The 15,319-nt window shown below is 37.0% G+C and overlaps 1 protein-coding gene across 1 annotated transcript; it reads left to right on the top strand.

The window, feature by feature from the left end:
* The first annotated feature begins 2,274 nt into the window (after window positions 1–2,274).
* LOC109219218 (phosphoglycerate kinase, cytosolic-like) lies at window positions 2,275–5,157 on the top strand. Its single transcript, XM_019383659.1, has 6 exons — window positions 2,275–2,550; window positions 3,170–3,247; window positions 3,335–3,595; window positions 4,205–4,525; window positions 4,616–4,777; window positions 4,915–5,157. The coding sequence occupies exons 1-6, from the start codon at window positions 2,275–2,277 to the stop codon at window positions 5,155–5,157; spliced, it is 1,341 nt and encodes a 446-aa protein (XP_019239204.1).
* Window positions 5,158–15,319: the final 10,162 nt, after the last annotated feature.

The following is a 15,319-nucleotide window of genomic DNA, read 5'->3' on the forward strand; positions in this document are numbered from 1 at the left end:
TGTTTCATCCTTTGGTTCCACTGCTTATCATGTAACTAGCTTAAGTCTGAATGTGTGTCTCGTTTTCCATATGGTTCCTTGTGATCATGTCATTACTATACCCATATCCCTCCCTTTCTTTAAGTCTGATATGTCTCCAGTTCCTTCTGAGACTTTAGTCCTTATGTGCTCATGATTTGCTGATCCTCCCCTGACCTGTTTGTTGTCACTATGCTCTCATTATGTGCTCAAACCTGCCTCTCCTGCTACTTGAGTGTTATGTAATCCTAACCCTATAATCTGTGCTATTATTGTGACAACTATGTGACAATTATGTGATAAGTATAGCTCCATTTAAGTGCTAATATCAAAGTTATCTGTCCCCGATCCCTTACCCCTGTTTGTGTTTGCTCTTTCATCAGTTCTTTACCTGCTGGCTATCGTTGTATTGCTTCTCTCTGTGATAAAAAATATTTTACCAAAATCTTTCATCATTTTCTAAAATCATCTTTTCAAGGCTGTTGTCTCAATTACTCTTTTCAAACTTGAAATTCTCTTTAAACTCTTCTTCCCGCACTTCACACTATTCTTAGACTCTAGGCTCTGCCCCCTTTGAGTGAGCACTGCCTTGGGGACCTCTGAGTACCCACTGAACTCTGCCACTCAAGGCTGGCCTTCTACACTGCACTTACTCATTCTTGGCTAGGGTGCCTGGGTGTGAGCACTGTCCAGGATCTTCTGAGATCCTTAGAGACTATGACACACTTGGGTTGTAAGGCCATGGCATATGGCAAGTGGATTTGGTACTTTGGGCCTACTTTTAGGCTTTCTATAGTATAGCTTCTTGATTTTCCTTTTATTCAGTTGCGTAATTCAGCAATTTTGGTCTGTAATAATTATTTGTAAAACACTTCAGGGCTGGATAGTGAAAAGGGTGGGGATGATGCATGCTTATCATAGTTTTGGGTAGAAAACATGCTTTAGGATTTACTTCACCTCTGTGCGCAATAGAGATCCTGCATAGGACATGTTTGCATTAGATATCTCCTTAGGTCTATTCATGTATGCATATCATCACATCCGTGTTCATTTAAGGATCCACGTTAGATATTAATGGTGTTAACTACATGCTTCATCAGAAATAGCACTAAATAACTTCTTCTTTTGAAACAATACTCTCTCCGCATGCATAACTCGCATGTAGATATCTTGTTCTTAGGTGTACTGTCGGATCTATTTTCAGCATGTCTACCCTTTTTAATCTGGGCTAAGTACTCAATAAAACGCCTAGGCAAACCTTAGGCCTAACGTTTGCTAAAATCAATCAAAAACATAACTCGATTAGTTATGCACCGCCCGTTCAAAAACAAAAAAAAATGGATTTTCAAACTAATCAGTCATATTTCTGGAATTCATTAAGACTTGCTGTTTGCCACTGTTTTTCACCTCTAGAATTCATGTTGAGGTTCTGAATCTGAGACCTTTATTGCTGTTTTAAACGTGCTACTTACATGACTTACTTGTGGAGGGATATTTGAGCCATATAACTATTTATGTGTACCCCATCTGTGCAAGTCCTAACTGTTTCTCTACTTGTCGTTTAGGATTTTATCCTTTAAAACCTAGGGGTTCAGTCTAGTACTCACCTCATAGGATTAGTAGTCCTAAACACCCTCCGGGACTTATAGGACGGGACGGGTAATAGTACGTAACAAGCCTCGTGACCAACTCACGCATTTTCAAACTAACTTTTACGGGGTGGGCGGGTAGAATATGGATATGATGACCACGCGATAACACTACGTGTATAAACGATTACCGGGTGTTGTGTGGGGTGATCCATATTATGTATAAACCTAGGACTCCCCTCCCTTTATGTGTTTTCTTACTTGTTTTCTCTATAAGTTATTTAAATCCTTTTTTTTCACGAAATCCTACATTATCTTTTTCTCAAATGAGTTTAAACTTGTGTGAAAGTCCCTTTCTATTTGAGCCCTTAATTGCCTACTTGATTATGTGAAGTCACAATATAACATGGCCGGGAACCACACTAGTGGATCTTGAGGGGTGCCTAACACCTTCCCCTCGGGATAATTTCTAGCCCTTACCCGAACTCTGGTTTTCACTCTAAAAAACCCTTAGTGTCCTAATGCACTTAATCATTAGGCGGCGACTCTTCAAATCTAAAAACCCAATTCCCAAATGGGAATAGAGTTGTCCTCCCAAATGTCGTAAACCCGATTTCGCGAGAAAAAGGGGGCGTCGACAACGTATTTGGAGGAAAGTGAGTTGTTTATGCTTATTCACATAGAGTCATTGTTGAGCACGTCTGATCCACTTGTACTTGTTTTTCACCTTCTTCGTCGTCATAAAAAATTGCTGGTGAAGAAGTGCGTGTCATCTCTGAAAGAAGAAGATCTGAAGGGAAAGAAAGTATTCGTCAGGGTTGATCTGAATGTTCCGTTGGATCACAACCATAACATCACCGATGACGCCAGAATCAAAGCCTCTGTTGATACCATTCAGTATTTGATGAAATGTGGCTCTCATGTTATTCTTGCCTCCCATCTTGTAAGCTTTAGCTTTGCTATAGCTGTTACAAACCAAGTCCCTTTTTTAGCTTACCTCGTCTAGCTAGTTTAATATAACAAAGCTTTGCTCGTATGCGTTGGATGCAACTAATTCCCATTTATTGATGTTATCGTTGATTTGTTGGTATATGTCGCAGAGTTGGTCCTTTTTCCGGTTTCTAAATTTTCCTTCTCTCTTCAATGCATTGGATAGCTTTTTTTTTTCTTTTTGGTCAAATTAGCCTCAAGGTCTTCTGGATTGGAGTTTTTTTGTGGGCATAGTAGGGTCAGCCGAAAAAAATGTTCTTAGCAACTTACATATGCATATATGACATAACCATCTGTAAATTTTGTTTTATTATGGCTTCGCTTCTCTCTTATCTGGTGGTTTCCTATCACCTCTTTCACTATCTTCTGACCATAATTTTTCAATTTTCTTTGTTAGTTTCTCTGCCTTTTCCTCGCCCAACCCTCATTATACCCTTGAAATTAATCTAAACCTTTTGTGATAATTCCACATTTTCTTCGTTAATTTATTTTCACCATCTACAGTTTCTAAATTTTATCTAATTTTTTTTTCTCTGTATCTGCTTTTTGATCATCTGAATTGTTGGTTCCAGGGTCATCCATTAGCTAAAGATCCAAACTACAGCTTGAAATTACTTGTGCCAAGACTATCAGAGCCATTGGGAGTTACGGTCTGTTTTTGTTCTGTTTCTCATTTCTTGTTATTGTTTCCTCTAGCTGTCTAACGAGAGGCTATCCTACTCCAATTTTGCTTATAGGTCGAGATGGCGAATGATTGTATTGGTCAAGTCGTTGAGGATATGGTTTCTAATATGCCATCAGGAGGGGTTCTTGTACTAGAAAATCTGAGATTCCATCATGAAGTGGTCCAGAATGATCCAGAGTTTGCAAAGCAGCTGGCCTCTCTTGCCGATTTGTATGTCAATGATTGCGTTAGGAATGCATATAAACCATACGCTTCCACCGAAAGAGTTGTTGATTACTTGAAACCAGCCGTTGCTGGACTCCAAATGAAAAAGGTACGGATTATGAATTTTTGACTGTGAAATTGTGACCATCTTAATACACGTGATCCTGCTCTATCATCGTTTGGTAGAAACATAATAACTTTTTGTAGAAATATTTCAAATGAAAACAGTTTGAAGCGTTGCAAACTAGACTCGTTCACATACCTTTTTATAGATTGTGAGTTATGTATGTTTAGAGTTAGGCCTGGTGCGTGCCCATTTGAAACTTTAGTCCATCGTATAGTTTCCAACTTAGCTTGACCTCCCCTAAATCCTACATCACTTCAAATTTACCTAGTACATTCATTAATCATATTCAATAGATATCTTTCATATTATTAGCCCTAGTTTGCACACAAATCAATGTAATAGCACACGTCAAACTTCTTAATGGCTTTTAAACATTTCAAAAATTTCCAGGTTGTTACAACTTACAAAAATATACGAAGAAAATTTTATAAGGTAGGGAATAAGTGTTCACTGAAAATTAGCTCTGCTGTGTAGAACACAATTGAATGTTTAATTTGGTGGTTAAAACAGTTTCTTTATTTGTCTTGCAACTCTTTTAGTGCTTCGTCGGTCGCTTAATTTTTGTATTCTGTTGTTGCTTGATGCTTTTAGGAACTTCACTATCTTTTTGAAGATGTATCATATCCAGATACGCCATTTGTTGGCATTGTTGGTGGTTCAAAACTTTCCGCTAAGATTGGTGTGATAGATAACCTTTTAGATAAGAGGGTAAACCACTTACTCCTTGGCGGAGGTCTGATCTTTACTTTCTTCAAGGCCCAAGAGGGATCTGTTGGATCCTCACTTGTGGAGGAGGACATGCTTGGTCCAGCGGAATCACTTTATATGAAGGCAGCTAGAAGAGGTGTAGAAATACTGTTTCCTGCTGATATAGTAGCAGCAAACTGGATTGCGGCTTGTGCTGAGGTTAAGGTAAAATGTTTTTGGCAATGCTATCTTGTTCTACTTGTAGCAACTGTCTTGACCTTTGCTGACTGGTCCTATTTTCCCTTGGCCTTTTAGGATGATATTGATCCATTTGAAATTCCAGATAACTGGATCGGAGTGGATATTGGACGAAAAACTATCGATCGCTATAGCCAAGTACTAGACTCCGCCAAAACTATCATTTGGAGTGGACCTATGGGACTGTACAAGATTGAAAAATTTTCTACTGGAACGAAGGTATAAATGAAGATCTTGTTTATTTTCACCATGAGCTAGGTGCCAACAGGATTATTCTTCTTGTGTAATTTGAAGATAGTCTAGTTTTGTTAGTTGGTATTTTGCATTTATAATTTTTTTGGGTATATACTATCCAGGCTATTGCAGAAAAATTGGCAGGACTTGGAGGACGTGGAGTAAAAACAATCATAGCGGGTGCCGATACTGTCGCTGCTATTAAAAAGATGGGGCTTGCGGAGAAGATGACCCACATTTCAATGGGAGAGTATGCCTGCTTGCAGCTTTTGGAGGGAATACCACTTCCTGCGATGCTTGCACTTGATGATGACCCTGTTGAGAAGGTGGTGCCCGAAGATGAGTCGGATGATGATCATTGTTGAGAAGGTGGTGCCCGAAGATGAGTCGGATGATGATCATGGGTGGTGATCGAACTGTTAGAAGTGTATGCTGGTCTCTCATTATATGGTGGCAGTACTGGGCACGGGGTACTTTACTTTTTGATAAAAATACATATCCCTTGTTAGTAGCTTTGGTTACTTACCGGTTACTTAGTTTTTTTAGTCGCATCTTATAATTGCTTGAGATTATCATCTCTTATTTTATTTCTATCAAATGTGTAATGAAGTTGTGTGTTCACAGTAAGTAAGATGTTTCAACCTGTCACATGTCTAGACTATAAGTCTAGAAAGTTGATAGCTCTCATTGTAGTGATCTGTTCGGTTACAGTGTTGGCTCATACCTGGAGTATCTCTTGGAGTAGAGCATAAGGAGGGCATTATATGGCAAAAGAGCAATTGAGAAATATGAAAATTGGCCAGTTGAAAGAGGCAGTATATATCTGCTAGAGGTAGAATCATTACTAATTGTAAAGATAGCTTGCTTGGCAATGTCATGAACTAATACCCCCTACCAATGAAGGTTAAGAGCAGACTGGACATATTATGAAGAGATCTCATTTTTCCTAAAAGAAAAGATCGGAAGAGATATTCCATAGGATGTGGCGCAAGAAAGCATGTTTTTCCCCTAAGTTGCTCGGATTTGGGTGCGGGTATTCGATCCAGGTGCGGATCTAGAGGTTAGATCCTTCATAATCTAAATTTTAAGATTTGAGGGTACGGATCGAGGTATGGCTACGGTTAAAGGGATTGGGCTAAAATAGTTCAAAATTTTAAAAATAGATATATAAAAAAAATATCCTAAACTATATGAAATATTTTGTGAAAAACTTATAGGTTGTGGAGTGCAGTAAATAATTCAATCTTTTATTTTGAGAATCTCTCAAGTTGTATGCACTAGTCATTAGTAGGCTGCATCTAAAATTCAATCTTTTACTTTTGCTCAAATTTATCCATGGATTGTGGTTAAAGTACTCGATTTCAATTTACCACACCCTTGCTAGTACTAGTATCGTTTCTACAAGAATCCACGTAAGATAGACCTAACCTTTAGATAGTTGGAACAAACTCATACTGCCAAAGAAGATGATGGCCTTGGCATAAAAGAATGGGTATACATAACAAGTATGATCTATTATTCAAGTAGCAGTTGATTCAGCAAACTATGCAGAACTATGGGAAAAAGGTATGGAACAAATACTGAATGCTAAATCCTTCATCAAGGTACTGTGTGGTTAATCCTTAGACACAAAAACATAATATATCATAATATAGCGTAAGTATGTCAAACAACAGAGGGAAGCAGTGGGAGATCTTCATATACCAAATTTAGTTCTATGTTGGTGTGGGAGAAACTAAGCCTTTGGCCTAATGAATGGGTGGAGACTAACATTTAAGGAGGAATTTACTGACCTGTTCAACTTTGCCATGAATACTGATGAAGAAGTTGCATCTCATAAATCATATTATGGTTGAGAACTAGCAATTTGAATAATTATTAAGAATGAAGGGTAGAAATAATATCACAACTATTGAATAGATTCGAAGGGGCACACATCACACAAGAGATGCCTGTTTCTATTAAGCAGAATGGAAAATTGTTAGTTTTTTTTGATAATATGGATAGTTATATTATGTAAAGACTAGAAATTGTTCTTGGTACATACGCTTTGAAAGTAAATCTTGTCACAACTTGGTGAGCCAATGTTTGTGACATTTTGGTTTCCTAGAAGTTTTAGTCTATTACATGCCACAATGTCTAGTGATTTCTTGTAAAGGTGAACAACATTCAGATCCTTAGCTAGCTGTGGGGTTACAAAACGAGGAGGTGTTGGATGTAGTTTAGTTGTCTCCTTGCATGGTTTCCAAAATGTATCCTTACATGCATCTGTTGCCAAAAGGTGTGCTACTTGATTTCTTTCACGGAAGTTATGCCGTAGGAACAGAAAAATTGTTAGTTAAAATTAGCCTAAGTTGATGTATTGTCACTTCCCTGGCCTTGAAAATCTAATAGGACGAAAAGCTTTAATTGGATTGCAACCCATGGTGCTTGCTTAACTTTTGCAAAAGAGGGATTTCGGTATTAGTAGCAGAAGATGTAGATCACCCTATCTTGCCCTTTTTCTTTGGGTAACTTGTGCGAAAAGAATAAGAGGTACTTTGAAGGAAAGGAGAAATCCAGACACAAGTTGAAACTAAAGTGCTTGTTTTTTCGGTTTTGTCTGGGAAATAATGAGTGTACATCTATGAAGGTACTGAGTTTTTGCTTGTTCATGTTTGCACCCGCTTGGTGCAACTTCTCATCTATCGATCGATGTTATAAAAAAAATGACAATATTTCAAGGAAGAAACAAGAGAGAAACAAAAAACATATATATTTTGGTAGGATATAAATAAATTTTAAAATACTTTCACCAAATATGACAAAATCATGGACAAGTGGAATCTCAGTTGCAGCTCAAGAATACTAGTATTTGCAAAGAATAAGTAGAATTGCCCTTGCTATGAAGGTATGAGCTTAGTCATCATAGATGTTGATTCAGTACTGCACGAAAGTTGATGACGTCCAATCTTACACCTCTAAATGAAGCGTAGCACGATCCTTAACAATAATAAACCCAACAAGGTTGGGGTCGAATATCACAAGGAGTAGGTGTGTGTTAGAGTGTCCAAATGTGTATAAACTTGATGATTCTTAATGTAATCTTTTCAAAAGGAGTGGATGTTCAATTACTTCTAAAGTTACTTCTAGAATGACCACAAAAACTAGTTTAGGAATTTTATCAAACACTTAGAATGCTAGTAAAATGTAGTTGTAACAAACAAGGGATAGGATTGCTCCCCCTTCGTGTAGGCTATGCTTTTGGGTATACAAATGTTCAATTCTAGATAATTAAGCATGTGTTATGACCTCAATATCTATTCTACCAACTTAATATCTTCCAACACTTAAGAAGTTTCTATTCCAAGACAACTGAGGCTCAATGATAGCAATTGATTAGCCCAAGCAGAAATCACACTATTCTTAGCTAGATTTTGTTAGTCAAATGGTTAACCCAATTAATTCCTTGCTAATTATCTTGTACCTATGCTAAGTGTGAGCACGTGATTTTTGCCCTATATGAATTACTCCCATAATTTCAAACAAAATAATTTTTTTTCATTATTTGCAATTTTGTGGATTTTGTGACATTTTATGTCAATTGTTTGCATTTTGTTTGTGCATTTTAATTAATAAAAAATACAAAAATACTTGGCATTTGCATTTAGGGTTTAATTTCACATTTTAGGTTTAATTAGTAATTAAATTACTTTAAAAATAAAGAAAATAACAAAAATGGTTCTTTTGCATTTTTGCTTTTAATTTGTCTTAGTTTGCTTTTAAATTAGGAATTAGTTTATTTGGAAATCAATTAGTATAAGTTTAGAGTTAATTTGGGTCTTTTACGTTTAATCTTGCATTTAATCAGAAAATATATATATAAAAAAAGAGGGGAAAAGAAGGAAAGGAAAACCAACAAAAGAATTTTCATTAATTGAATTGAAAATGCAAGAAAAGGCATCAGACTACCAAAAATCAAGCCCAATCTCGCCCTGAAACCGGACCAAAATGCCCAGCCCAATTGTATTACCCAGTCCGGTCCAGCAAATGACCAAAACGACGTCGTTTCTGTAGAATAAATCTGAGCCGTCTAGGTTCTTTTGATCGAACGGTCAGGAACTGATTTCCCCATGGTATAAATATGTCCTAACGCTACCCTACCCCCTCAGACCCCCCTTACCCTCTCATCTCTCTCATCTCTCATCAGAGACTCGTAACGCCGCCTCCCTCCGCCCTAGACCGCCGCCGGAAATCGCCGCACGGCGGCGGCCGGTCTCCAAATAACCCCAAATTTACACCTCATGCTCCTCTCCTCCTCCCCTTTTCATATTCATGTCCAATTTCCCTCAAAAATTACCCGAACTCCTCGAATGTCCAAAACCCTAAACATCGTCTCCGCCGCCCACGGTGGCGCCACCCCCAAACCTTACCGGATTAACATCAGGGCCCCTCCTCACTTCTCTCGTTCCGAATCATCAGTACCCTTCACATCATCCCAAATCTTCTCCAATTTCAAATCGAAGAAGCGGCAGAACCCTAGAATTCAAATTCCTTGATCTCTGCACATCCTTTTGAGGTTTCGAGTCGAAATCCATTCTTGGTTCAAACCTAGGTGAGTTTCTCCTCTTTCCTTGTTATTTGAAATTCACTGATTTTTAAGAAAAGGTCTTCTGATTAATTCATGTTGCATTGGTATTATTTGTTTGGCAGTGATTATTGTTCTCAATCTTGAGTTAGTTTGTTTTAGGGTTCTATGTTGATTTGAATCCCATGGTTGGTAATTGCTTTTGTCACAGCTTGACTGGTTTCGTTCATATTCTTAGATATAAGTAGCTTCATTTTGTTATTTGATTTTTGTTTGAATTGTTGAACTTAGTTGGATTTAATTTCCATGTTCTGATTAGTTGGTATGAATGGTTAGTTCAATTTTAGGATTTGTTTAGATTTAGCTGAACCTTTAGTCCCTGTTGAGTACTTAACCGTGGTTAATTGACCAAGGTAAGAGGGATGGGGTTAATTGAGATAAGACTAGTAATTTCAAATTGAGTTCAGGGGTAGTTTGGGTATTTAGAATTGGGCAGAAATGCTGTAGGTTAAGCTAGAACACCCTAGACTCTTCTAGAACAGGGCCTTAGTTATAATTTCAGAAGTTTAGGGCAATAACTTGAGAAGCAAGTCGAAACATTAAGGGCTATTGAATAAAAGCTGAAAATAAAAAGAGGGGGAAAATGGGTAATGAAATCTAGAAGCTTCCCCTTGATTTTCTGCCTATAAAAGGCACCCCCCTTACCTTCTTTTACAAGTTTTGAACACCTGAAAATTCCCCAAAAGGTTTCAGCATCTAAAATTCCCCCCAAAAAAAAGTTTTCTGCAAGTCTTAGGATCTGAAATTTGAATTTCAAATTCAAATACTCAAATCTGAGCTCCTACAATTCGAAATTTCCTCTTAGATTTTAGTTTCTACAGAAAAAACCAAAAACAAAAAGCAAAAGTAATAGAAAAGCTCCAAAAAATACTGTTATATTAGATCGATTTCAAGTTTAACTGTTAAGCCGAGTCTCTAGTGTTCCCGGGTCCAATTTCGAGTTCTTTTGGGTTTATTCAAGTTGCTTTGGTCAGTTTACTGGTTGCTTTGGTGTTAAAATACCTCCTGGGTTTTGTTGACTCTATTTCTGGATCTGCAACAAATCATAAGCTGCTGACTGATCACTGCTACCGCTGATCTCATTTTCTTCTTCATTTTGTCTTAATTCCAGGTACACATCCTGTAAACTTCCAAGTTTGAGGACATGAAATGAAGTATAAATGGATTCTCTGTTTGATTTTCCTATTCGTATTCTATATAGTACCATGACTTCAATAGGTTCTCGTTTGTAATTAAAAACTGGACTGCTTTGGACTGTTTGGACAGGAATACTTTGGATTTTGTCTGTGTTTAGCCTTTGTGGCATATGCTGGAATTACGTTTGATGAAGTTTGAAATCATACTAGTATAGGTGTTGGATTAATATTCTGTTTAAATTCCTAGGTAAAAAGCAAATGAATACGTTTTCTTAGACATATACATTCCAGGTATAAGTGTAAAAAATGAGACTCAAAGTCAGCTTATAAGGCTTAAAATAAGATTGTTAATGGTTTTTACATGTTTCAGTGAGTCTTACTCCATTTAATTGCTGTATGTATTGAATTGGCAAATTGATCTGTTTCAGTTCTAAAAAATAATCCCCTATGACTATAGTATAGAAGTCAGGAAAAGAAACTAAAAATTCAAGTGTTAAGCTGTGTGTCCAACTGGAATCGAATCTGAAATTTACAATGCCTATTGAATTGAATTTGCTTGCTGGGATAATTTGAACCATGGGATTTGAAAAAGTCATAACTGGACTCTGCTCCCTTGGTCACATTGGGCTCAAACGTAAAGCCCAGATAATTGCAATCCGCTTCATAGCTGAATACAGACTCCTCGAGTCCAGTCAGTCTCAATTGGCCCNTAGCTCGATTTTTTTTATTGAAGACTGGTATGAGTCTGAAACTGGTTCTGAAATCATAAACATGCATCTGTGATTGATGATTGGGTATTCAAACTATTATGATAAGTTAACAGGAGCATCAGTTTTAGTATGGTTAATTCAAGTGTAGTTGTCATATCCATTAGAAGGTTAAATTCAAGATAAGCTACTGATTAGAAATGGAATCTAAAGTGAACTGCTTGTTCATATTAGCGCTAGATCAAACATGTTTTAGAGTTCAAATGCAGTAAATAGTTTAATTGTTCACCTACAGGTTTAAGTCACGCATGAGAATCCATAGAATGTGTTGATTGAAACTGATTTAGTTTTGAAGTCTTAAATTCAATACGGTTGGCTAAGTATATGAGTCGAGTATGCCTGTGATGATTAAATTCAATGCTATCTGATAAAATCAATATTTGGAGTTTAAACCAGTCTCCCATTTAAATAAGTTGTGAATCAAAATTAATGGTTAGAAATCCATATAGAAATCAATATTCAATTGTGGGCTCATGCAGGCCAAAACCTGACAGCCTTGTACTTAGATGAGATTTGGGCCTAGAAGTTTGTATGCCAAAGGCCCAACGCAGGCCGCTTTTCATAAGCTGATGATATTCTCATATTCCTGGGCCAATTTTCAAGGCCCAAAAGTGCTGAGAGCTGGAATTTGTATTAAGATTATGGGATTAAATTTGTAACATAGGTTTTGGGCCTTCTAGTTAAGTAGCATGCTTGAGTTAAGAGGTTTGCCTCTTGTTCAAGTGTGGACTTGAACTTGAGGCCCAAAGTCCTTAATCACTTTAACTAATAGCAATCCATATTGTTAATCAATTAGGGCCCTTTTAGAGACATTCCATACTAGAAAACAATAGTCTCTTTAGGATGGTCATTAAATAAAACGAGGTGCGCCACGCCAAATAAAACTCATAAATTGCGTAGCCCTCTTTAGATATTTATATTAAAATACGTAGAATTTGGGACGTGCCATTTAGAGAATTTTTATGGCCTCCCACAAAGATAATAACACGTTAGTCGCTTTAGGCGCGCTTTTTAATAATTTTACATTCCTAAATACGGGTGTGCATTTCATGCAACCCAAATCCAAATCCCAAAACGTTGGATAAAAATGTGTCGAGGATCCGGGTGCATTTCATGTGACGTGATTCCAAAATACGTTTTTAAACGACGTTCACTTTCTTAAAAATTTAATTAAAAGCGGTGAATACTTTTAAATTGCACTATAGGATAACATGTATTAAAATCAAATTGTAGCCAAATATAGCAGTTGAGCGACCGTGCTAGAACCACAGAACTCGGGAGTGCCTAATACCTTCTCCCGGGTTAACAGAATTCCTTACCCGAATTTCTGGTTCGCGACTGTTAAATAGAGTCAAACCTTTTCCTCGATTCGGGATTCAAACCGGTGACTTGGGACACCATAAATCTCCCAAGTGGCGACTCTGAATCTCTTAATAAAATAAATCTCGTTTCGATTGTCCTTTTTGGAAAAACTCCTTTATTATACCCTTCACGGGGTGTAGTAGCGAAAGAAGGAGGTGTGACAGCTCTGGCGATTCTGCTGGGGACAAGAACCCAGAACTTTTGTTCAGGGTTCAAGAATTCGAGCTCAGTTAATTGTTATATTTGGCTTTATTAAATTTTCCTACATGTTTCATGCCTTATGTGCTAAATGTTTTACCGCTTTGATATTTGGTGAATTGCATATATAAACTGCTACGAAACCCTTCCTCTCCCTGAGTCTTCTACATCATGGAGAAGGGTGCACTTCATGTAGCTTCTCTTCTGTTTAGAGTCTTTTCCCATTTAGAACGAGGTTTGGATAAGTTGCTAAGCCGGCGGAGCTTCTGTATCCCCGGTATGCTGCCTCCCCCTCGGCCCGAGTTGTCCGCTCGGGTAAGCCAGGTCTAGACCAATAAACCTAGGGTTCAAACCTAGAAGAACAAAGCCTCATGCCGGATCCCTAGTAGGAAAGCTTGTCTGCATCATGTGCATTTGACTTAGGGGACTGAACACAGGGGTTGGCTCCGTCTAGGACAGGTGACCTGAGAATAACAGACCATCTTGATGCATCCTATGTGCTACATGTTGCATTTATTCAAGGGTAAAAGGATCATTTGGCGGACCAGGGATAGCTGAGGGCAAATAAAAAAATGAATGAAAAAACAGTGAAGAATGAAAAACAAAAGGAAAAAAAAGAGAAAAAGAGAGAGCTCAAAATTCAAAAAAAAAAGAGATTTTGCACTTTATCATTTTCCGAAGAGCAAAAATCAAAAAAAAGAAAGAAAATCCAAAAGATTTTGCATGTTTCATCATTTTTCAAGAAAAAGCAAAACATATATGTTTTCTCTAAATTAGTTGTTTTTAAATTCTCGCACGTATCCGATCTGCCCGAACTACGCATACCTGATTCTCGTCTTTCGGGGCGTGATACGTAGGCAACGCACATAGGGTCCGGTCTTCCTAGTAAATCTTAGGTTCTTGGCTTTGCGGGGTCTTAGCCAAATTTTACACTTCTGGCCACCTTTTGGCTAAATAAATCATTTTGCAAAAAATAATCGCAACCATGTGTCTAATTGGGAATGTTATTGTCTCACATAGTGTTGGTTTAAAAGTTTTCTCGTACAGGTATGGATCTACTTACCGGAGTTTGAGCATGACAGATACCCCAGGACCGCTGCATTCAGGAGTTGCTTAAGGAGATCTATTTTATTTTTATTTTTATGTCGTCTTTTACTGTCTAAATTTTGAACAATGATGTCAAGTTTTTGTTATTGTACTTTTTATATTTGACAAGGTGTGGTGTAATTCAAAAAAAAAATCTTGAGGTTGTTTTCCTTTAGGCAATTAATATCTAGGACTTAAAATAAATTGTTTTATGTTTCCTTTGATATATTAGGACCAAAATTCAAAAAAAAAAAGAGAAGAGAATTTTCTTTTAGTACTTCTTTAAAAGCTTTCTTTAAGGTGTTAATTCCAAAATCCAAAAGGATTTCCTTTTGAGGTGTTTCCTTGGAAAATTAGTGGAAAAATGAAACAAAAAAACGTTCTTTTCATTAGAACTTTAGGATATTGTACATAGACAATAAAAATACTTTATCTGTTGTTTGTCATTAGAATTTCTTCTTTAGACAATCAAAATTGAAATCCAAAAAAATATTTTGTTTTATCTTTTGCATTGCTCGTTCTGAAATATTGCATCAGGATACCAAATGAAAATTCAAAATATGTTTCTGTGGTCTATTCTTTAGATTTCCTTCTTAAAAAAAAAATAAAAAACAAAAAGAAAAAAGAATCAAAAAATAAATATTTTTCTTCTAGGATTTTTCCTTAATAGAGTATTTGTTTCGAAAGAAAAAGGGAAAAGAAACATGCCTGTTAAGCTTGAGCTTGGAATAGGGTATAGGACATTAAGTCTAGAAAACTCAAAATTCTTTTATTTCTCCTTTCTCATTAGAGTAGTCAGAAAAGAAAAAAAGAAAAAATGTCAGTTTGTCTACTCTATTTTTGATCTTCTAGAACTACGCAAAGATCTGATGCATGCGGGGTCATGATACGTAGGCAACCTACATAGGGTTCGATCGAATCATTTTTTTTATTATTATTAAAAGAGAAAAAGAAAATCAAGGAAAATAAAAGAGAGAAGAAAGAAAACAAGAGAATGATATTGCGCGACATGAGGTGAAAGAAAAGAGCGATAATCAGAAGAAAAGAGGGGGAAAGAAATGAAAAATCAAGTGGTGTTAGAAATAAAAACGAAGAAGGAAATAGAACAGGAAGAGCGAAATTGGGATGATGCCAAATGACCTCGTGACCCTCGAAGCCGTTCTAGAACCGTTAACTGTGACTAGGGGGCATTGCACGCAATGTGATATATCTATCTAATAAAAGCTCTAATACTAATATGTTGGCTTCGTTTTGCTCCTCTTTGTTACTTTCATTGTTATCATAACAGAGGGTGGTTAGTTTGTGGCACTTTGGTGATTCGTCCATCCAGTACCAGAAAGCACAAGGCGGT

Source organism: Nicotiana attenuata, unplaced genomic scaffold (assembly GCF_001879085.1).
Source record: "Nicotiana attenuata strain UT unplaced genomic scaffold, NIATTr2, whole genome shotgun sequence".
NCBI classification, from domain to species: Eukaryota; Viridiplantae; Streptophyta; class Magnoliopsida; order Solanales; family Solanaceae; genus Nicotiana; species Nicotiana attenuata.